Source organism: Pituophis catenifer, unplaced genomic scaffold (assembly GCF_029215685.1).
Source record: "Pituophis catenifer annectens isolate HBS135680 unplaced genomic scaffold, rPitCat1.0.hap2 SCAF_9, whole genome shotgun sequence".
In the NCBI taxonomy this organism is placed as follows: Eukaryota; Metazoa; Chordata; class Lepidosauria; order Squamata; family Colubridae; genus Pituophis; species Pituophis catenifer.
Window position 1 is genome coordinate 7,871,174 of NW_027256889.1, and position 24,313 is coordinate 7,895,486.

Consider the following 24,313-nt stretch of genomic DNA (forward strand, 5'->3'; position numbering starts at 1 on the left):
TGCCCACAGAGAGAGCTCTGTGTACCAGCTGTGGCAACACGTGCCATAGATTCGCCATCATGGCCCTAGAAGGACATCAACAGTGGAACATCAGAGAGAAATTAGTGGAGGTAAAAATTGGTCTCGGTGTTTTTCATTGCCTGATCAAATGATTCCTTGATCACTTTTGCTTTTCATTTATTCATTTTATTTTTATTTATTTTATTTTATTTCTATACTGCCCTTCTCCTGCGGGACTCAGGGTGGTGTACAGCCAAGATAAAACATAGCATATAAAATTTAAAAAACACTTTAAAAAACAATTAAATATTTTTGGCCCAAGTTTAAAACAACCCAATTAAAACTGAATTCAATTAAAAACTGAGAGGATGGGATCAAGCCAGCCCGGCTAGATGGAATAAGTGTGTTTTCAGGGCTGGACGAAAAGTCGGAGGTCTGATATCATGCGTATCTCAGGGGGCAGGTCATTCCAGAGGGCAGGGTGCTGCCACAGAGAAGGCTCTCCCCCTGGGGGTCGCCAGCCGGCACTGTCTGGCTGACGGCACCCTGAGGAGGCCCTCTCTGTGCGAGCGAACCGGTCAGTGGGAGGCTATTGGCGGCAGAAGGCGGTCTCACAGATACCCTGGCCCTAAGCCATGAAAGAGGTTGGGTTGGGTTGGGCTGGGCTGGGGCTGGAGAAGAGGGATGGGGTAGTCTCTTGCCATTTCTTGCAAGAATCCTTTCTCCCACTTTCGTCAGATTAGAAGAATCTCTGCCAGGAGCTTGATGGTGTTTCAACACTAATATATGTTTAAGCAACAAAAGTGAAAGGAGATCTTTTTTTAAAAAATGGCAGAGATGATGGAGGCTTTCAACATTCTTGATGTGGCAGAAACCCAAAAGACAAAGGTTATTTGTCCTCCCAATGTGGAGAGTTAGTGCTTCTGTTGGTGTTCAAGCCTTACAGGTTATACAATTTAAAGACAACAGAAAAAAAAAATTTTTTTCATCTACAATGTCTTTCAGAATGCGTAGGATGAATTTTTTTTCATCAGTATTTGGCCATGATTTATATTTAAAACAATCTTCTACTAAAGTCTCAATTTCGGTTTCTGATTCATCTCCTTCAGCTTTTCAACTTTTTCTCTTCCAATCAATTTTGCTCATTGGAGAGTTTGATTGTGCATGACCGAGAAGACCAGAACAAGGAGTTGCCGTTCCCCACCCTTGAGGCAATCTCCAGGTTGCAACCCCCAAAGAGACTCTGCAACATGAAACCGTCCAATGAATATCTCCCTCTGACATTTCTCCTAGGTAAGTTATAAAGCATCAGGACAAAGTGGTCTTCTGGATTGGTTGCTGGGGAACATAAGTGGCCATCATGTTTAGGTCTAGCATGAAGGATTCCATTGACAATTAATTGACTATTGTGTCAACTGAATGGTGGACTAGATAGATCAGGGGTGTCAAACTCGATTTCATTAAGGGGTGCATTAGGGTTGTGTTTGACCTCGTAGGGTTGGGGTCAGGGGTGAAATGCTGCCAGCTCTATCCAGCTCACGGAAGCTGGTAGGGTAGTTCAGAGAGCCAGTAGCGCTGGCGGCGGGAGGCTCCGCCCCCCCAAAACCAGGTTTTGACCATCTGCGCATGTGCAGAAGGCTTTGCGCATGCACAGATTACAACCTGGTGCATGCACATCAGCGAGTTGGTAGGAAAGGTAAGTACATTTCACCTCTGGTCGGGCTGTGGGCGTGGTCATGATGGGCATGGCCAGCTTGATGTCATTCATGTTGGGGGCACCTGGGGTGGCCAAATGCTAAGGTAGGACTTCCCTGAGACCCTCCCTCACTCTCATTATAATCTCCTCCCTCCCTCCCTCCCTCCCTCCCTCCCTCCCTCCCTTCCTTCCTTCCTTCCTTCCTTCCTTCCTTCCTTCCTTTTCTTCTGTTCCTTCCCTCTTCATTCTCCTTTCTTCTTCCTTCCCATTTCCTTATTTTTCCTTCCTTGCTCTCTTCCCATCTTCCCTTTCTTTTCATTGTCTTTCCTCTTTCCCTTGCTCCTTTCCTGTCCCTTCTTACATGCTCAAATGCAAAAGGGGAAGCATTTCTCCTTTTGTTTTGTTTTTAGTTTCTTGTGATAGCCCTCTGCCAGCAAAAATGGTGCCCTGTTTTTGGCCGTGACAGCCTCCTGCAGCCCTCTGCCAGTGAAAATGGAGCTTGGGGGGCCACGCAGCCCCACCGAGTTCCATTTTTGCTGGCAGAGGCACTGATGGCTGGTCCTTGGCTGTTTCCAGACTGGCCCCACAGGCCTGATACCCCTAAGATAGATATTTGATGTGTTCCAGCAGGATGTTTCTTTTACTATGCATCCTTCCCTTCCCCAACTTGTCTAGAATCAGAAGAACTAAGATACATCACAATTGGTTCCCTTCAGATGATGAGGGCCATGGGCAGAGGGAGAAATCCAGCAGGTTCTGACAGGTTCTGGAGAATCTGTAGCGGAAATTTTGAGTAGTTCAGAGAACCGGCAAATATCACCTCTGGCTGGCCCCAGAGTAGGGTAGGAATGCAATATCCTTCCCTCTGGAGTGGGAGGGAATGGGGATTTTGCAGTATCCTTCCTCTGGAGTGGGGTGGGAATGGGGATTTTGCAGTATCCTTCCCCTGCCACGCCCACCAAGCCACGCCTACCAAGCCACGCCCACAGAACCGGTAGTAAAAAAAAAATGAATTTCACCACTGGCCATGGGGTATCTTAGCTCCAGTTGAAACCCTCTCCTTTTTTTTAACTTCCCCTCCCCAACTTTTCTCCAGTTCTCTTTGACAGCCCTGTCTCTGCATCCTGGAGTTCCATCCTGCCCAGCTCCATCCAAGCCTTAAAAGGATCCTGTGTGGTCATCCCATGTTCCTTCACCTTCCCAGATTCATGGGATTCTCGGGACAGCAGTGTGGCTTGGTACCAGTATCATTTCTGGAGCTACCCTGAAATCTACAACAGCAAAACACTAAAAAATGTCCTTCCAGCCTACCAGGGACGAACGGAAGTGGTGGGAAATCTGCAAAAAGGCAACTGTACTCTCAGCATCAATCCAGTAGAGATGGAGGATGCCATGAGATATTACGTCTGGATCAACCCTGGCTCAGTCAATCATCCCTTCCATGATGTCACTGTCCAGGTAGTGGTAACAGGTTAGTGCATCTTTAGGCTAAGATCTCCTCTGAGGATGGAAATCTTTTCCTGGTTGGGATGTTGCATAAATAGCTGGATTTTGAGGAACAGGTAAAAGCTGTGGCCAGAAAGACTTTTGCAGAAGTTTAACCTATGTGCCAATTGCATTTCTTTCTACCTTGGTCACTTTGTAGGTGGCTGTTGCAATTTGCTGTATACCGCGCTGTTTTTGAAAACCATTCATAAACTACAGCTGGTCCAAAACGTGGCAACCCTAGCAATGATGGCCAAGCCTTGCTCCGCCATGTAATAACCTTCTACATAAGCCATAGTGGTTGCCAGTTGGCTTCCAGGGCTGATTGAAGGTGATGGATATTACCTATAAAGCCCTAGGGGCAATGATGGGATTCAGCCAGTTCGCACCACTTCGGGAGAACCGGTTGTTAACTTTCTGAGCAGTTTGGCAAACTGGTTGTTGGGAGAAATCATTAGGGCAGAGAACCGGTTGTTAAATTACTTGAATCCCACCACTGCCTAGGGGGCTTAGCTGGTTGAGGAACTATCTGCCTTTTGTAACATCTGACCATCCAATATGCTCTGACAGAGTTGACTTGCTTTGGGTCCCATCCAATAAGCAATGTTGGTTTGAAGGACTAAGTGTCAAGTTTCGAGGTCGTCTCAAATAAATTGCATTTCAAACAAAGTCTTTGATAAAAACTCCCATTTATTGAGCACGACATTCTAAATCCAACTCATCGTAGCCAACACTGACTTCCAGACCCAAAACCCTCCCTTTCCGTTCCCCACTCCCCTGCACTCATTGGCCATCTTCCAAGTCACTCTACCCCTAATCTACTGCTCCAGCTCAAAGGAATTTCCCCCCTCCCATCCCATCTCCTAGGGGATGTTATCTCCAGGGAAAATAAGTAGGTGAAAAGTCAAACGTCCCTTTCCAGACGCCTCCGCTTCTCCTTCTTATGTCAGCCCTAGAGTAAATGCAGCTTGAAGTGCTGACACTAAGCTATACAGTATCTAGCCATTTAGCTGTAAAGTAGTGTTTTTCTTCTTCTTCTCCCAGCTCCATCTTTGCCATGAATCTAGCACGCTTCAGTCACAATATGGTTGCTGGTGTGGTCAGAGGAGGAGCTACCAGCTCCAATTGTCCCCTTTAAGTTGCTGCAGTTACACTTCGCCCCTCTCTTTCATAACCCAAACTGCATCCATGGTTATTTTGGCAAAGATTGCACATCTAAAGGTTATTTTAAATTTCAGATACTGTAAATTATATGAGTGGTGCGGTGGCCTAGAGGTGGAGCTCTCACCTCACATTCAGAAGGCTGTGAGTTCAATCCTAGGTAGAGGCAGGTATTTCTCTCTCTGGGCATAATGAGAATATATCTGCTGGACAAAACTCCGCATTGGTGACAGGAAGGGCATCCGGCCAGTAAACACTCAGCTCCATTCAGTTTCCCAGACTCCACCCCACAAAGGATTATGGGGTCATTAAAAGATGATGGTGATACTGTAAATTATATCTATTGCCTGAATTATTTTTATGTCTTTCATTTTTTTTTAAAAAAAGAGTACAAATTTTAGCCCAATGTTCCATAGCAAAACTTCAGGAAGTCCTCAATTTATGATTACAGTTGGGACCAGACTATCTGTTGCTAAGCGGAGTGGTTGTTAAATGAGTTGCACCTGATTTTACAATCTTTTTTTTTTTTTTTTGCTATTTTTTTCAGCACCATCGTGACTTTGAACAGCTGCTAAACAAGTGGCCATAAATGAAGGACTACTTGTAGTGTTGAATTTATGTTTTTATCGATAAAAAAATAAAGGGACGGAGCATTTACCCATAATTGGGTAGACCAAATTACTACTTGTAGTAATTCTGGCTGACTGGTAAGTGTCCCCACTCATCCTACAACTCATTTGCTCTCTTTTGATGCCCTTCTCAGATGTCCCTAACCAGCTGGAGTTGAGTGATCTGGGACTAGTGACGGAAGGGGATCCCACCCAAGTGTCTTGTTCAGTCCTGCACACCTGTCCTTTGTCTCCACCGATCCTCACCTGGAATCTAGACGAAAACAAGGCTGTCACAATCCAAGAATATTTAACAGGTGGATCCTGGCGGACAGAATCAAGTTTTAACTACATCCCTTCCCACAAAGACCATGGCAGATACTTGCGATGTACTGCAACATTTCCAAACAAGCAACAGATTTACAATGGGATCAGCCTGAATATTCAGTGTAAGTGTCCCAGTTCAGCAGTGGAAATGGCACCTGATCTGGTCTATTTTATTCTGAAATACCTGTGATACTTATCAGTATGTCTGTTTTCCAGAAGCTTGGAAACTGTAGTAGGAATGAGGAATTCAAGAGTTTGGAATCTGGAACATTAATGGTGCCCATGCCAATGCTATTGATTGGGTCTAACATCTGTTAGGTCTCTATGGAGATTCTCAATCATCCAGGTCATGGTTGTCCCAAAGGTGCTTTTTCAAAAGGCAACTGGAATTTCTTTGTTTTTCCTTGAAGATGTTTCGCTTCTCAACCAAGAATCTTCTTCCCTTCTTGGATGAGAAGCGGAATGTCTTCAAGGGAAAACAAAGAAAGCCCAGTTGCCTTTTGAAAAAGCATTTTTGGGACAACCTCTGTTAGGTTTGTCTTGGGAAGGAACAATCAGAACAAAGCTAGAATAGAGTAGAGTAGAGTAGAGTAGGGTAGGGTAGGATAGGGTAGGGTAGAATAGAACAGAATGGAACAGAACAGAACAACAGAACAACAGAACAGAACAGAACAGAACAGAACAGAACAGAACAGAACAGAACAGAACAGAACAGAACAGAACAGAACAGAACAGAACAGAACAGAATAGAATAGAATAGAAGTCTTTATTGGCCAAGTGTGATTGGACACACAAGGAATTTGTCTCCGGTGCATAAGCTCTCAATGTATATCAAAGATATGAGTGACAAATCGTGATCAGTCATCATCAATACATTCATCATGAATCATAAGCTACAACACTTAGTGACAGTCATAAGCTACTAAATAAGCAATCAAAATCATACTAGGAAACTTAACCAATATAAATTGTAAAGATACAAGCAACAAGGTTATAGTCATAAATAGAAAAGGAGATAGGTAAATACCTCCTAAGGCAGCATTTAACATCCAGCTGCCTGCAATTACTGCAAGTTCAATTCTCACCAGGCTCAAGGTCGACTCAGCCTTCCATCCTTTCTAAGGTGGGTAAATTGAGGACCCGGATTGTGGGGGCAATAAGCTGACTTTGTATAAATATACAAAAGTATGAAGGCTGTTGCTTAACGCATTGTAAGCCGCCTTGAGTCTCCAGAGAAGGGCGGCATATAAATCAAATTAAAAAAAAAAAACAGGAAGGATGAGAAGAATAGTAATACAGTCTTAGTAAATAGTTAATAGTAAAAATAGCAATAGTAAACAGTAAAAATATATTTGATATCGCCCACAATGGGCAATATCAAATATAATATAAGTTTGGGAAGATCTGGATCTTATTTTCTCCTCCAGAGTTTTCTAGTTCCCACTCTGTTCCTTCTTTTCTGCAATTTCAAGGGGGTTGGTTCCTCATGTTCATTGAATGGGGGAGAGAAAGGTCTCCCTCTGACATCTTGCTTGGAAGGTTGTTTTTAATGCAGGATCCAATCTGGGCCTGTCACAGGGACCAGAGGTTTTGTCTTCCAAGCTTTTGCATGCCTGCTGGAGGCCATCTTCAGGGAACTTCTCTGTGTGCTATGCGCTGTTCTGGTGTGGTGTGGTGTGGCTGTCATGTGTAGCTTTTTAGATGTACATCTATGAAGATTCTCAGTCATCCAGGTCATACTTGTCCCAAAGGTGCTTTTTTCAAGAGGCAACTGAACTTTCATGTTTTTGTTTGAAGATGTTTCGCTTCTCATCCAAGAAGCTTCTTCAGCTTTTTAGATGTAGATTGGGATGTTGTTGGCTGGCTATTAAACCGTTGGCTGTTGTTTTCTTGTGCTGCCAAGCCCTTGCCTCCTAAGTACTTGCTAAACTGGGGGTAGATCAGCACTCCTGTTGATTGACAGGTTGTTTTGTTTTTTTAATTTCTTGGGAAGAAGCCCACCCCTCCCTTCCAAAACATACTTAGGAGAACACATTGCTCCCCAATGATTCTTCTTCTTGTGCCATATCCATCATCGGACATTGGTGATCATGTTGGCGATCGTATTTTTATCAACAACTGCATGAAAAAGTGTTGTTGAGTTATGTCCAAACCAATCCCTTAGATTTTGAAGCCATGATGTTCTTCTTCTGCCTGGACCTCATTTGCCTTCAATCTTTCCCTGGAGGATTAAATGAAGGATGCCATATTTTTCCGGGTGTCACATCACATGTCCAAAATATTCTAACTTTTGTTTTTTTTATGGTTTGGATGATTTCCCTTGGCTTTCCCAGGCAGTTTATCACCTCCTCATTTGTGATTTTGTCAATCCAGCTTGTACGTAACAGCCAGCTGCTTGTAAATCCACATTTCAAATTTCAAAGTCTCCTCAAGTGGCTTTCTGTCAGACACCAACTCTCCACTCCATAGAGCAGGATAGAAAAGATCCACCAATGATTGCAACCTCTTAATGACTTTTTGCAAAGGCTGCACCTCTGTCTGCATGCTCCTTATCGATTCAGTAATATATAGGGCAAAGCTGGTCAACTGATAGTACACCACAACTCCCAATCTTTATTGGCCACACCAGCTGCAGCTGCCTGGAGTTGAAGGTCAACCGCCTTTAGAATTTGGTTGACATTGAATCCTATTTTTGATCCGTGGGGGCAGGGAAAGAGATGAAGAAGACAGCAATGTTTGGAGGTGCGATGAGCCCAGCCTATACAAACCTCCTTGCATTCTGATTTTCTCTCTCAGATCCTCCCAAAAATGCAACTATCTTGGTCATTGGGAATCAAAGGCTAAAAGAAGGCGACGACGCCACTCTGAGATGCGAGAGCCATGGAAACCCACCGCCCACCACCTACCACTGGTTCTTTGGGCCAGAAAAGGCACCACTGAAGGTAGCAGGTAGTGGACCAGAGGTGAAGCTGAAGGACATCCGGAAAGACTTGGAGCCCTACCATTGTGCGGCAGAAAATGATGTTGGCATGGGGGAGGACTCGCCACCTACTTACCTAAGTGTGGAGTGTGAGAGGACAATTTAATGTTTTCTCTTTTCAGGGCTTTGGTGTTTCTCATCTAGGCTCTTCTGAGAGCTTAGAAAAGGTGATGATTCAAGCTCATCGCACTGGGTTGTCCGGTGCACCTGCACCTTTTCTTTCAACCAAGTTATTTCCTTCATCTTTAACCTTTACGCTCAGATGTTTTATGTTTGTTTATGTTTTATTAAATTTATATACCGCCCTACTCCCCAAGGACTCAGGGCGGTGAACAGGCACAGAATAAAATACATAAATACAAAAGTTAGAATCAATTTAAAACCAAATTAAATAATTTAGCCCAAGACAATTAAAAATCCCAATAATTTAAAACAAATTAAAATTTCAGTTTAAAAAATTAAAAGAAAGGGGAGAAAATTAGGCCAGGCCGGCTTGCTGGAATAGGAGGGTTTTAAGAGCACGGTGGAAAATGCGCAGATACTCACTAGTACATTGTTTGTCAACTTTGGCCACTTCAAAGATGTGTGGACTTCAACTTCCAGAATTCCCCATCCAGCGGGGCTGACTGGGAAATTCTGGGAGTTGAATGGGCAAATATTTGTGTAGTCTGACCTCTTGTGCCCCCCTACAGACACTGACACTCATGCAGGGGTGAAATGCTCCCGGTTCGGACCAGATCGCCCGATCCAGTAGCGATGGCGGCTGGTGGTTCGGAGAACCGGTAGCGAAAGTCCCTGTGTCCCACCTCCCCATGCTCAGCTGAGCCACACGATCATCAGAGACTTTTCTTTTTACTTTTAAAAGCATTTTTTCTACAATCTCTTCGGCCGAAAAAATGCTTTTAAAAGAAAAAAAAAAGCCTCTGACGATCAGGCAACTCAGCTGGGATCGTCAGAGGCTTTTAAAAGCATTTTTTTTACAACTTCTTCGGCTCAAGAGGTTGTAGAAAAAATGCTTTAAAAGTTAAAAACAAAAAAGTTGGCCACGCCCACCCAGTCACATTACCCTCAACCAAGCCATGCCCACAGAACCGGTAGTAACAAATTTTACATTTCACCACTGCGCTTGTGTTAAGAAAGGCTGCATTTTTTGGGCTAACTAGATCTAAATCTGCTTACTTTTTTTTTTTTTTTTTTTGAGAATGGCCAAAATTGGTTGATGCTGCCACCTACTGTGGCAAGAGGCAACGTGGCTTTATGTAAAAGCAGTAGAATTAAGGGCATATTTCACCGTGTCGGAAAAGGTGTATACTCTGAATCGAATTCATGTCAAGGTTTCATCTTTAATGTACAGTAAAAAACAGTAAATGCATAACACAGTCTGCGATACCCGTAAGGGAAATGCTAGTGGGGTAGAGATGCTGAGGATTTCACAGGAAAAGCCTTTCACAGCCTGACAAGCTAATTCCTGACACATTTTTAATTGACAGTCTGTTTTGCGCCCACGATTAATGAATGCTCAATAGGTTCAGCATAAAAACTTTGCAAGCTCAACCCCCTGACATAAACAGAACATTGCATAGAGCAGTGTTTCTCAACCTTGGTAGCTTGAAGATGGGTGGACTTCAACTCCCAGAATCCCCCAGCCAGCAGCGCTGGCTGGGGGATTCTGAGAATTGAAGTCCACCCATATTCAAGCTTCCAAGGTTGAGAAACACTGGCATAGAGGTAGCCCTTGACTTACAACTGGTAGCTCAGTGGCCATTCCAAGCTATGGTGGACATATCTGGGGGGACTTTTGGGTTCGAAATTTCGTTTTCACATGACCACACTTATGGCTCTCGGCAAAGGCTGCCTTAAGAACCATTTGCAGCATCAGATTCCTGCAGCTATTGTCAAGCCCCCGGGAAAGCAGGAGATTCAGGTAGGTCAAATGGCTGTAAAGATTTCTTGCAAGCTCTCTACATGAATCTGAACTACTAACAGTCAAGGGAAATTAGCGGGAGATAAGAAAGGCATCCAAGGTGGGCTGAATTTAGATCTCTTGCAGGCGCGCAGGGACTCGTGACTGATGACATGTTTGACTTCTTCCTTAGGCTCAGTCTGGTCATCACCTACATCCAGGTGACTATGTTTTATGACAGTTTACTTCCAGTTTTTGGCAAAAGTGCCCCATAGCAAACCATGGGCTTGCTTTAATGACCACAGCAGTGGTGAAATGTAAAATTTGTTACTACCGGTTCTGTGGTGGGGGGAGGGGTAATGTGACTGAGTGGACGTGGCCAACTTTTTTTAAAAAAAAACTTTTAAAAGCATTTTTTCTACAACCTCTTCGGCCGAAGAGATTGTAAAAAAAAAAAATGCTTTTAAAAGCCTCTGACGATCCCAGGTGAGCTGCGTGATCATCAGAGGCTTTTTTTTTTTAACTTTTAAAAACATTTTTTTGGCTGAAGAGGTTGTAGAAAAAATGCTTTTAAAAGCCTCTGATGATCCCTGAGTGATCATCAGGCTTTTTTTTAAAAAAAAAAACTTTTAAAAGCATTTTTTCGGCTGAAGGGGTTGTAGAAAAAATGCTTTTAAAAATTAAAAAAAAAGCCTCTGATGATCGCGCAGCTCAGCTGGGCATGGGGGTCGGGCAGGGATTTTTGCTACCGGTTCTCTGAACCACCCGCCACCCTCGCTATCGGATCGGGTGATCCGGTCCGAACCGGGAGCATTTCACCCCTGGACCACAGCTTTCACTTAATGGCCACAATGTTCACTTAACAACTGCTACAAAAAAGGTTGTGAAATATTTTTTAAAAAATCCTTAATCAAGTTTGGTGCTGCCACAAAGTTGCTTTTTATGCCTATTCTTTTTTTTTTTTTTATTTTGATTTATATGCCGCCCTTCTCCGGACACTCAGGGCGGCTTACAATGCATTAAGCAATAGCCTTCATACTTTTTGTATATTTGTACAAAGTCAGCTTATTGTCCCCACAGACTGGGTCCTCAATTTACCTACCTTAGAAAGGATGGAAGGCTGAGTCAACCTTGAGCCTTGGCGAGATTCGAACCTGCAGTAATTGCAGGCAGCTGGTCTTAATAACCAGCTTAATAACAGGGTGCCTTAGACCACTGTACTACCAAGGCTCTTTGAAGCAAACCTATTCTGTGGTTTGTTTGTTTTTTTGTTTGTTTATTTGTTTTTGCTGTGCCCATGAGCACTTTCTATAGGGCAATTCGAGGAACGTCACCACAACAGGACAACTTGGAGATCGTTTGGAGCTATGGCTCAAATCCAGGTGACACCAGCCTAGCGTGATGCTTTCTCCTTTCTTTGCAACAAATCCTCCTATGTATTTTTCTTTTTAAGACAAGCCAGTGATTTGGCCTGAAAGCAACTGTACTATCTCAAAAACCGAAGAGATGATCACCTGCTACTGTGTGGCAGAGGGAAACCCCCCTCCGAGAATTGAATGGAATCTTCTAAATCTAACCATTCCTGGAGAATTCAATAGCTCCGAACTTCAAGCAGACTTGTACTCTTGGGAACAAACCATTGTTAGCATCCTGAGGGTGCCCGGATCTAACTTTACCCAAATATCTTGCAAGGCTACCAATCAGCATGGGACCAGCTACATCACCTTGCCCACCATCAAGGCAGGTAAGGCTAAGGAAGGTTAAACCAGAGATACCTACGGAGACGGTAGAGATGGACTAGAAAACAATGGGCAACAGTTTCCCTACTCTTCCAAAGAAAACTATACGGACATATAAATGAAGAGCCTGGGTAGTATAGTGGTTAAGATGCTGGACTAGTAGCAGGGAGTGACAGCTTCAAGCTCTCCCACTCTCTCCCTCCCTCCCTCCCTCCCCCACCTCTCCATCTCTCTCTCTCCTTCTTCCTTTTCTTCTCTCTCTCTCTCTCTCTCTCTCTCTCTCTCTCTCTCTCTCTCTCTCTCTCTCTCTCTCTCTCTCTCTCTCTCTCCTTCTCTCTCTCTCCTTCACCCAGCCAGCATCTCCTCCAGGGGTGAAATCCAGCAGGTTCTGACAGGTTCTGGAGAACTGGTACCGGAAAGTTTGAGTAGTTCGGAGAACCGGCAAATACCACCTCTGGCTGGCCCCAGAGTGGAGTGGGAATGGGGATTTTGCAGTATCCTTCCCCTGGAGTGGGGTGGGAATGGGGATTTTGCAGTATCCTTCCTCTGCCACGCCCACCAAGCCATATCCACCAAGCCACACCATACCCACCAAGCCACACCCACAGAACTGGTAGTAAAATAATTTGGATTTCACCACTGCTGTGGTCCAACCCACTGTGGTATAGATAAGCACTCATGGGGAAAGATTTGCAAACATCATTTCTGATTGTTTAAGACACTTCCTTGCCAGTGTCTCTCTTCTTGCAGGGAACATCACCCTTTTGCTCATCGGATTGGGGGGAGCTGTTGCAGGGCTCGCCCTCTTCACCTTGCTGGGAATTTTGGTTTACAAAGTGACAGTAAGCAGGTAAGAAGCTTAAAGGATCCATCAGATCTCTTGATGAAGATTCTCAGTCCTTCAGGCAAAGGTGTCTGAAGGTTGAATCATGGCAACCGGACCAATTCTTGTTAGTTGAGAGATTTCGCTGCTTATCCAAGCAGCTTCACCAGTCAAAGTAAGCTAGTCTTTGGAATGTACCAACTCCCGGCAGCCAACCTCAGGGGTTTCCTTCCCAAAAACCAGTCAGATCCAACCACAGTCCTGCAGCTCAGAAGGTATGTCCCTACTAGCGTTATCCAAACATCGTCATACGAAACAAACAGTCAAGGAACAGGGTTTATGGCCCTTCAGTCAAGGCTGGGCCAAAGCTTTCAGCAGCAACCGATGCTTCCATCAAAATGTAGTGTCATCCTGTAACATGATTAGGTAAAGGTAAAGGTTTCCCCTCGCACATATATGCTAGTCGTTCCCGACTCTAGGGGGCGGTGCTCATCTCCGTTTCAAAGCTGAAGGGCCAGCGCAGTCCGAAGACATCTCCGTGGTCACGTGGCCAGCATGACTAAATGGGAAAGGCACACGGAAGCTGTTACCTTCCCACCAAAGGTGGTCCCTATTTTTCTACTTGCATTTTTTTTACGTGTTTTCGAACTGCTAGGTTGGCAGAAGCTGGGACAAGTAACGGGAGCTCACCCTGTTATGCGGCACTAGGGATTCGAACCGCTGTACTGCTGACCTTTCGATCGAGAAGCTCAGCATCTTAGCCGCTGAGCCACTGCTTTCCATAGCATAATTAGCTCCACACTATTGTAAAGCAAACTTCTCCCATTTCATGGTGATAGCTTGTACAGATTCCCAGTTGCTTCCTGAAAAAGCATCTTTCATGTTTTTTTTATTTTATTTTATTTAGTTTGTCAAACATGTATGAGAAAACATATATAAACATGGACATGAACACATGAACATGTATAAACATGGACATGAACACAGGAAATGAGTACAAATAAATGGGGACAGTAGGACAGGGGTGGTAGACATGCTGGTGAGCTTATATACATCCCCTACAGACCTGTTAGGAATGGAGTGAGGTCCATAGTAGAAAATTTAAGGTTGAAGCTGTGGGGATTTGAGGATTTAATAACAGAGTCAGGTAGTGCATTCCAGGCATTAACCACTCTGTTGCTGAAGTTGTATTTTCTGCAATCGAGTTTGGAGCGGTATACCTTGAGTTTGTATCTATTGTGTGCTCGTGTATTATTGCACGGTGATGTGATATCTGTTCAGTTGTGTCCGACTCTTGGTGGTTCTATGGCAGTGATGGCTAACCTTTTTGCTGTCGTGTGCCAAAAGTGGGGGTAGTGGGGGGGGGATTGGGCGCAAGCGTGCCCACACCCATAATTCAATGAGCCCTGTCCCCCCACGCATGAGCGTATGACCCCCCCACTCCCCCCCGCTTTTGGCACGCAATGGCACGGTGGGCCTGGTAGGCTCATTTTTTTGCCCTCCTCAGGGTCCAGAGCCTTTCTAGGAGCCTGGGGAGGGCGAAAACAGCCTTCCCCACTCCCCCAGAAGCCCTCCGGAAGCCCAGAAACAGCCCGTTTCCTGACTTCCGATGGACCAGGAAGGCCCGAAAATCAGCTGGCCAGTGCGCACATATGTGCTGGACTGAGGTAGGGCAACGCTCGTGTGCCCACAGATATGGCTCCGTGTGCCACCTGTGGGCACCCGTGTCATAGGTTTGCCATCACGGTTCTATGGGCCAGGTTTCTCCACATCTTACTTTGCACTACTTCTTTGCATTGTTCTATGCTCTGGCTGGTGTCAGCTTCGATGGTGTCCAGCCACTATATTCTTTGATGGACTGGATTCCAGTTACCGTTAACTCTTCCAAAGATAATTGCTTTCTCCAGGGAATTCCCCTGCATGACTCTGCATGATGTCATGTCCAGTGATGGGATTCAAGTAATTTAACAACTGGTTCTCTGCCCTAATGATTTCTTCCAACAACCAGTTTGCCAAACTGCTCAGAAAGTTAACAACCGGTTCTCCCGGAGTGGTACGAACTGGCTGAATCCCACGACTGATCATGTCACATGTGCAGGAATAACACAGCTACTTTCATAATTTGCCTCACCCTGACATGACTCCCCAGAGTTGGATGATGCTATGAAGATAGCATTCAAGGAGAGAACCAGCCTAGAATTAAGAAAAAAAATTCCTAACAGTTAGAACAATGAACAATATCTCAGGGGCTGCCACAAAGAAGTGGGAGTCAGGCTATTCTCCAAAGCACCTGAGGGCAGGACAAGAAGCAATGGGTGGAAACTAATCAAGGAGAGAAGCAACCTAGAACTAAGGAGAAATTTCCTGACAGTGAGAAAAATTAATCAGTGGATCAACTTGCCTCCAGAAGTTGTGAATGCTCCAACACTGGAAGTTTTTAAGAAGTTGTTGGATAACCATTTGTCTGAAGTGGTATAGGGTTTCCTGCCTAAGCAGGCGGTTGGACTAGAAGACCTCCAAGGTCCTTTCCAACTCTTCTATTCTCTATTCTCTTCTCTCTTCACTCTTCTCTTCTCTTCTCTTCTCTTCTCTTCTCTTCTCTTCTCTTCTCTTCTCTTCTCTTCTCTTCTCTTCTCTTCTCTTCTCTTCTCTTCTCTGGAATGACTTGCCTCAATCCAAAGTTGTTTTTAATTTATCTAGCTTTAGATACTTTTAAATTTAAAATTTTTAAAGATACCTTTAAATTTTAAGATAATTTTCCAAACATTTGTCAATCTTTTCTACTGGCCTTTCTTCCTATACTACTGCTACTGATCCTCTCAGGAATGCTTTACCTGCTGTATTTTGCTAGATATTTTTCCTTCGTTGTCTTTTATCTTATTCCCCGATGGTCATTTCCTTCTTTTATTTTTATGACATTTCTCTGGCCAGTAGGAAAAAGGAGAAGAAACAAGGGGAGCAAGAGGAAGAGCAAGCGGAAAATCCCCGGATACATGGCAACGGAGAAGAAATAATTTACCTTAACACAAAAAAACCATCTAAAGATAACCAGAAGGAGGAGCAACTCAACATGTGCAACAAACCCAATGTTCCAGGAAGCCAAGCTGATGATAATGTATGAAGCAATCTTGGGGCAACTGAGAATAGCAGCATTCTCCTGTCAAACAAGTGCTTACATAACACTTGCTAGATGCATGGGGGACCACTGACCCACTTACAAATATCCCTGAACTACAACTCCCAGAAGCCCAACCAACACAGCCATAGGTTAGAGTTGCAGGGAGGTATAATCCAACAACATCTAGATGGTTATGGATTCTCCTGGGATGTCCCCATCCACACCTGTTAAGTTCACCCAATGGTATTCAGATATGTGGACTTTCAGTTCCTAGAACCCCAAGACAGCATAATCAACGATGAATGGTCATTTGAGTTGTAGTTCAGCAACATGTGCAGGGTTTGAAGTTGCCAACTCTTGGTGAATTGATTGGTTCCCGTCCTTTTTCTTTATGTAGAGCCGTGTTTTTCAAAATTAGGAACATGAAGATGTGCAGGCTTCAACTCCCAGAATTTTGCTAACTTGCGAGAGAGGGAAATGGGCAGTTCTTAAATCATCATCATCTTCTTTTAACGAACCCATAATCCCTTGTGGGGTGGAGTCTGGGCAACTGAATGGAGCTAGCTGAGTGTTTTAATGGCCAGATGCCCTTACTGTCGCCAATGCGGAGGTTTTTTTCAGCAGATATATTCTCAGTGTGCCCAGAGAGAGAAATATCTGCCTCTACCTAGGATCGAACTCACAGCCTCCTGATTGCGAGGCGAGAGCTCCACCTCTAGGCCACTGCACCACTCCATGGGCAGTTTTTAAATATGACAAAGTAAATAAATAAATTTGGGGAATTAAGGTTCACACATCTTAATGTTGCCAGTTTTGAAAAATACTTATGGGGTCTATTACATCATCATCAAAACATAATCTGAGATCAGCAACACGGTGCTCTTAAGCAGGATGGTGCACAAAATCTCCTAGATGACTTTTGCGAAAACCTAAAATTAAATCAAAAGTATGCCAACAGTCTAAAGAGATTTGTTAATCTGACAATATGTCACCCAAATCATTTGTTTTGTTTTGGCATTTACTTCATGGACCAATCCTAGTATTGTCACAAATGATGGTTTGAAACTATTAGTTTTTACCGCTAAATTGTACGGTAATAATATTTACTCCAAGAATAAATGTTGGCTAGTCCCTCTTCCACAGGAATCTGGTACAAAGAGGAATGGTACAAAAACGAGGAAAGATTTGCATCATGTCACAACATCATGATGCAAACCTTGGCCTCTCCTATTGGGGTCCAAGTCTTATGGTTCATGTCATGACAATATTTCCTAATTTGCCATCATTCCCTCCTGCAGACCCTTCCAGATAGTGTAAAGCCCTTAAAACATAAAGTTTAACTATTTTTATTAAGTCGTTTGAACTCAAGACTTTCCTCTGGTTTCTTCTACATTTTTAAAGGAATTAAGCACCAGCAAGGCCTATGAGAATATGGAGATGCCAGAAGATTATGAGAATATATCAACAGAAAGGACCACTGGATATTTTGGGATAAGCGACTGGCAGTTTCCTTTTGGCTCTGATCAACTCTACTCCAACGTCTGATCCAACATGGGCAAAAGATCTTGAGAGCTCCTGTGTAACAAGTGCTTATAGAACACTTGCTAGATACATGGGGGACCTCTGACCCTTTCACAAATACCTCTGAACTACAACTCCCAGCAGTCTAACCAACATGGCCATAGGTTAGAGTTGTGGGGAGGTAAAATGCAGCAACATCTAGGTGGACTTTCCTGGGAAATCCCCACTCACACCCGTAGGTTCACCCAACCAGCATCTCCTCCCCAAACAATGATTGGGTAGAAGACTTTGGAAGGTATAACTGCAATTAGAATATTGAAATGAAGAACATTTGTGGGAATCCTTCTATCAAGGAATATCTCTCCAAAGGGAATATTATTATTGTAAACTCTCCTTGCTACTAGGAACCTTCCTGCTAGAGGTAGTCCTCATTTAATGACTCCTTCAGTGACCAAATGAAGTTGCAACAGCACTGAATAAGTGGGGTCAGAGACTAGTCCTTTAAGTTCTGGTCTTCGCAACATGCCCACAGTTACAAGCAAATCAATGGGGAAGCCAGCAGGAAGTCAACATTTCACATAATAACCATAGGGAATTCACTTAACCATAGCAATGGGTCCTAATGACCATTGCTGCTAAAATTGCCATCAGTACATGTCCCAAGTATGGTTGTTAAGTGAGGACTAACCAGTATTTGAAAGGAAAGGCATGTTGCCTGATTAGGGCTCTTTTATTCCCAAGGCTTTCATGGAAATATTGATAATATTAGCTCCCTTCCTGTCATCTTCCTGGGGGAAATATTACCGATCACCCAAAGTAGCTACCAGGTCTACTAGTTGAAACTTAGGGAATTGTAACTCTTTTATCACCACTACAACTATCCTCCCCCCCCCCTTTTTTTTTTCTTTTGAAACTCAAAATGTTCCTTCTGTTCTGAGCCAAATGAATTAGTGGATTTGACTCTCAGGCTTTCAAATTATAAATTTTTGTATTTAACACGCGTTCCCGATGCTTTATCAGTCTAGATTTGGAGATGGTGGGGAAAATCCTCTGGGGATTTTGATGGATGATTGCATAATCATTCCAGTTTTAAAGATCACCGATTTTAGGTGATCATCATCAACACCTCACAAGGTTCCTGTGTCTTGAAGAGCTAATTGACTCTACACTACACATAAAATCTGCACCACATTTGCCTTCTATGCAGATGTTTAAAGCAGAGATGCAGGACAAAAAGGAATGGATAAGGAAGAGGGCCTATATTCTTGTTGGCTGAGTAGATTCGATCTACTTGATTCAAAATTATATATATATATATATATTCCCTACGTTACCAAGGTTTTTTTGTAGCTCCAGCTCAGTAGAATCACATCTACTCGGTTCTGGGCTTTTATTAAGCTTGCTAGCTGTTAGAAAGGAAAAAAGCCCAGAACCGAGTAGATGTGATTCTACTGAACTGGAGCTACAAAAAAACCTTGGTTACGTAGGGAAAACCTGGCTAGAAGAAATATATATATATATATATATTTCTATTGAGTAATTACAACCAGTGGTGGGATTCTACCGGTTCGGACTGGTTCGGGCGAACCATTAGCTCTGATTATCAGCCGTGAGCGAACCAGTTTGCTCCGACTTTGAAGTGGGCATGCCCGCCCGCTCCTGCGTTATAACTCACCTACATTTCTGTTTCTGAAGCCCAGCTGATTGGCGCAGCAGAGTGGATTGCCATGCCTCAGCTGTTTTCCTCGCCGGCAGCAATGCGGAAGGTGAGTTTTCTCCAAACTGCGCATGCGAAGTGCGCACTCAGCGTACTGGTTGTTAAACCGGTAGGATCCCACCCCTGATTACAATCCTTAAGATCAGGCTAATCAGGTGATTTGTGGTTTGCCATATTTGGGAAGGCCAGATCTTAGGCAGGAATATATGATCCAGAGGTAGAGAGAATCACAAACCCGTAATACCACATAGGAGATAAAAATACGTTTAATTTTCAAGAACTGACAAGAACATCAAGCAAAACAAAAACACCAAATATTGTCAAACTAATAAATAAGGAGAATGTGTCAGGAGACCCGGAGACCAATGTGAGGAGGTGTGTTTTTTTTTTTTGGAGGTGGTCATTTTTTTACAAGGGAGAGAATCATCTCCATAGCAGAGTTGTTGTCCCTCCTGGACTTCGTCCTCTTCATGTCCGACAGCAGTAACCAAACCCCTTGTTTCCACAACAGTCCCAGCAATATCTGCATAAAGCAATGTGACTGATGTGGCGCTTGGGTCTTCCTAGCAATGCCTGCAGGGAGAAATAAAAAGAATTTACTCTCTGTATATGCACAAGTTTGGATTTCAGAAGGAGGATTCACAGCGAGACCAGAATGCAACATACCTAGAACATGGAATTAGCTACCAGTTGTTGTGGCAATGGCTGCCAATGGACCCCTTTTGTTCTTATGTAACTTTTCATGACACCTGATTTGAACATGTCTAATCAAGGCTTGATACAGGCTTGAGTAGACGATCAGACCACCAATGGCTCCTAATCCTAATGAGTGTCTCCTAACTGCCAAGCTTTAAACACTAGTTGCTGGGAAACGGTACTTTGAAAGAGACCATATCCTTCAGGGAAAACCTGTGAGCTTCCTTGCCCACTTTCCAGCCTTAAATTCACCATTTTAAATAATACTTCCTTGGTTTGCCAGTCAAAAAGCTTTTGCCAACCAGTTTCATGCAATAATCAATTATATCCACTTGGTTTAACTCTCTGCCCTTCTCGGAGTTAAGAGTTATTGATCAATGTTTAAGAGTTGCCTCTGCAATTTTTTTTAGCCATTCTATAATCACAACATCAACACGATGTAAAATTTTACACCGTCACGATGTAAAAAAGATGTTGAGACTCTAGAAAGAGTGCAGAGAAGGGCAACAAAGATGATTAGTGGACTGGAGGCTAAAACATAGGAAGAAAGTTGCTGGAATTGGGTATGTCTAGTTTAATGAAAAGAAGGACTAGGGGTGACATGAGAGCAGTGTTCCGATATCTCAGGGGCTCCCACAAAGAAGAGGGAGTCATACTATTGTCCAAAGCACCTGAAGGCAGGACAAGAAGCAATGGGTGGAAACTAATCAAGGAGGAAATCAACCTAGAACTAAGAAGAAATTTCCTGACAGAACTATTAACCAGTGGAAAAACTTCCTCCAATACTTGTGAATGCTCCAACACTGGAGGTTTTTAAGAAGAGATTGGATAACCATTTGTCTGAAATGGTATAGGGTTTCCTGCTTGAGCAAAGGGTTGGAGTAGAAGACCTCCTAGGACCCTTCCAACTCTGATATTCTATTCTATTGAATATTACAAGCATTACTCAGACTCTGGTCTCACCTGCAGTCCCATGGTTTCTGTTTTGTAGGTATCCAAACTGGCTGAGTCTTTCCGGATATCTCTCTGCAACAAAGAGGAAACAAAAAATACTTCTTTCAAGTCTTCTATTTTCAAAGAGGAAAAAAATATATTAAAAGTAGCTTACGTTCACAGAATATCGTCGACTCAGTTAAACTGAAGTTGGCTAGCTTGTGGTTCAGCTTCCTGTGGGAGAACCAGCCACTATCGTAGGCTTATGAACTTAAGATTGGTCTGTTTAGACATTGTCTGTCGTGTGATTTTGTCAAGCTTTTTGAGTTGAAGATTAAGCAAGGTGTGTCAATTCAGCTTTCTAGACACGAGGTGCCCAAAATCTTTAAAATTAGCAAACAGGGCAGAGGGGGGTTTCAGCAGATTCTGACCGGTTCTGGAGAACCGGTAGCAGAAATTTTGAGTCGTTCGGAGAACCGGTAAATACCACCTCTGTCTGGCACCGCCCCCATCTATTCTCTGCTTCCCGAGTCCCAGCTGATTGGGAGGAAATGGGGATTTTGCAGCAATCTTCCCCTGGGGTGGGGAGGGAATGGAGATTTTACAGTATCCTTCCCCTGCCATGCCCACCAAGCCACGCCCAAAGAACCGGTAGTAAAAAAATTTGAATCCCACCACTGAAACAGGGGTATATAATTCCCTCAAGGGTCACATTCCCCTAGAAGAATTTGAATTAGCAATGGGACAGGGTGAGGAAGGAAGGAAGGAAGGAAGGAAGGAAGGAAGGAAGGAAGGAAGGAAGGAAGGAAGGAAGGAAGGAAGGAAGGAAGGAAGGATCTTTTCTTGAACTCCTGAGAAATGGGTATATCACAGACAAGCAGTCTGAAAGATTTTGAAATTAAGCTGCAGACTGCCCAGCTTTGATCTAAAATAAAATGGAGGCCTTCCATGTCACCAGACATAGTTGGTATATCAGCCATTTCAGTAATTTATTTGTCGTTCTAACCATGTTGGCAACGTATGAGAAGTGAGCACAAGGCCGATGCCAAGATTAGGACTGTTGGAGGCGAACATGATAATCTCACTCCCAAATTTAATCCCTATGCTGTTGGTGCTTTCCTCCTCTCATGAGTAGGGAGGAGGAGCTGACTAGCTAAGGTCTAGCATAAGAAAATGGAGCAGTTTATGGGAATAAATATCACGGCTAGCCTCCCCTTGCAATCTTATCTCTCTGGATATTTCTCTACCTTCAGTTGCTATTGTAGAGGAAAGACAGAATGGAGTCCACAAAGTGAGACCCTATCACAAAGTGACACCCTGCAAGACGTTAGTCTTGCCCATAGAGGAATCTCTATTAAGACAACTGTCTTTGTCTAGATAGGTTGGCATGGTGAGCAGAAGCAACAATAGAAAACTGGATAGCCCTGCTCCCTTTCTTCTCTTTTTTTTTTTCATTAATTCAGAGTTAACAATGTATTTGGGGTTCACTACAACAATTAAGCATGGGATGCGATGGCTCAGTGGCTAAGATGCTGAGCTTGTCGATCGAAAGGTTGGCAGTTCAGCGGTTCCTATCCTTAGCGCCACGTAACAGAGTGAGCTCCCGTTACTTGTCCCAGCTTCTGCCAACCTAGCAGTTCGAAAGCACGTAAAAAATGCAAGTAGAAAAATAGGGACCACCTTTGGTGGGAAGGTAACAGCGTTCCATGCACCTTTGGCATTTAGTCATGCCGGCCACATGACCATGGAGACGTCTTTGGACAGCGTTGGCTCTTCGGTTTTGAAACAGAGATGAGCACTGCCCCCTAGAGTCTGGAACGACTAGCACATATGTACGAGGGGAACCTTTACCTTTACAACAATTAAGTAGGTTGAATCTTTCCATTCTCCCTTGCCACTTCTTTGGCCATTTACAAAACAGGAGAAAACTTTTATCCTTTTAACTTTCAACTATCCTGAATTTTTCAGTGCATCTGGTACATTATAACAACAGTGTAGTTCTAGCTTGAGTTTTCTTCAGGAATCTGACTCCAACTATTTTGCTGTCACCTCTACAACCCAAAGTCATCAAGTGTCCTCCATCAAGTTGTCTCTTTGTGTAATTTGAGGTATTTGTATGTCGCCTATCTTTTGTCTGAGAACTTAAGAGGGTCACATGTGAAAGATGGTATCTTCCCCCCAAGATGGTCCCTCAAATCATCTAGTGAGCTCCACAATCAAGTGAGGTCATAAAAATCAACAGTTCTTCAGTTCTGGTCCAATACTCCAACCCCAAAACTCCTTTAGCAGTCACTAGGACCAGGTGTATTTTCATCTACCACTCTTCGCTATCCTGCTTTTGAAAAGTTTAGAATGATTAAAAGTCCATTAATTATGAGACAGCTGAGAGGTATGATCATCCTGACTTTCATAACAACAATCTTCTCTCCAGCAGCCTTCATCCTTCCTGGCTTCTTATAAATACTCGGGGAAGTTCTCCTGAGACATTGCTTTCCATTGGGCTTTCTCAGACCAGGAAGCAAGAACTGCCAGCAAGTTTACAGAAGGATGGAAAGACAGAGAAAAGTGGAGAACCGGAAAACAAAGCTTCATTGGCTAAAACGAAGCTCAAGCTCAGTTAAGGAAGCTCAAGGACACAATGAGAAGATATTAAAACTAAAGCAACAGTGAAGGGGGCAAAACAGCAGCTACTTCAGCGGAGAAAGAAAATGTTCAAGAAATTGGAAAGCACACATTTTTTGCATAATATTAATAATTTTGTTCTTACCTGAATGGTGAACGCACAGAGGTTTCTGGTAGCAGCACTAAGTAAAATGAAGAGCACGCAGATAACTTGAAGTTTCATCTTTCTTCCTTGAGTAAGGCTGTGTTCTTAAGAGTTTTGTAAAAATATAAAAACCTGTCTTCTTCGTTCTCTCTCTGGGATAAACCAAGATTGCTTTGTAGGCAAGTGAAGAGAGGAGCAACTTTTAAGGACCACAGAATCCCTCCCCTGGTTGGGATCAGCCAATGATCTGTGTTCCAAGAAAGTCAACACGTGGGTGAGATCATGTCCAGCAAACAGGTCAATAGAACTTATCACAATTTAACAGTAACATACATCCCTCAGACCTACTGGAAAATGAGACAAATTTCCCAACTGACGTAACATCAGTCGGTTCCATCCGCATGTGCAAAAAAAAAAAACCTGAATAAACCAAGACCAGTGTTAAGAAACTATTAGTATATTCCGTTCCAGCTTTAATCCTTTCTGGGATTTTCCTAACCATTGCAGTAGATTTACTGTAATTTTCTTCGCTGGAGATTCAAAACTAAAACAGTCCAATCAGCACACGTCCAAAATTAAGGGAAATTACGATTTGAAACGAGCCATTCCCATCAGCCATGGTTTGCAACATGCCTTCTGCCAGTCAGCAAAGCAGACTGAGAAGAACTCGTGAAGAAACAAATCAAGTCACATCAGCAGAGAAAGGGATGATGATGTCCCAACATGGGGAGGGAAGGCTGCCTGGAAACGCTTGCAAAAGATGTTTTGAAAACAGAGATCTAGACCTGGTCTTGAAGTTTACGCTTCCACAGGTTCTAATTCAACCTGGTTTAAATACT

The 24,313-nt window shown here is 43.5% G+C and overlaps 1 protein-coding gene across 1 annotated transcript; it reads left to right on the top strand.

Moving 5' to 3' along the window:
- The first annotated feature begins 1,250 nt into the window (after positions 1 to 1,250).
- LOC139321211 (B-cell receptor CD22-like) lies at positions 1,251 to 17,385 on the top strand. The gene is made up of 8 exons (XM_070949864.1): positions 1,251 to 1,293; positions 2,793 to 3,167; positions 5,106 to 5,399; positions 8,074 to 8,346; positions 11,614 to 11,904; positions 12,650 to 12,749; positions 15,654 to 15,837; positions 17,242 to 17,385. Exons 1-8 carry the CDS (start codon positions 1,251 to 1,253, stop codon positions 17,383 to 17,385), a joined length of 1,704 nt encoding a protein of 567 aa, XP_070805965.1.
- The last annotated feature ends 6,928 nt before the right edge of the window (positions 17,386 to 24,313 follow it).

Bases quoted from the DNA above. Each gene is read 5' to 3' on its own strand.
- LOC139321211 (XM_070949864.1), top strand. From the start codon at position 1,251: ATGAAACCGTCCAATGAATATCTCCCTCTGACATTTCTCCTAG. The intron at 1,294-2,792 runs GTAAGTTATAAA...ACTTTTCTCCAG, and splicing joins CCCTCTGACATTTCTCCTAG to TTCTCTTTGACAGCCCTGTC. The intron at 3,168-5,105 runs GTTAGTGCATCT...TGCCCTTCTCAG, and splicing joins TGTCCAGGTAGTGGTAACAG to ATGTCCCTAACCAGCTGGAG.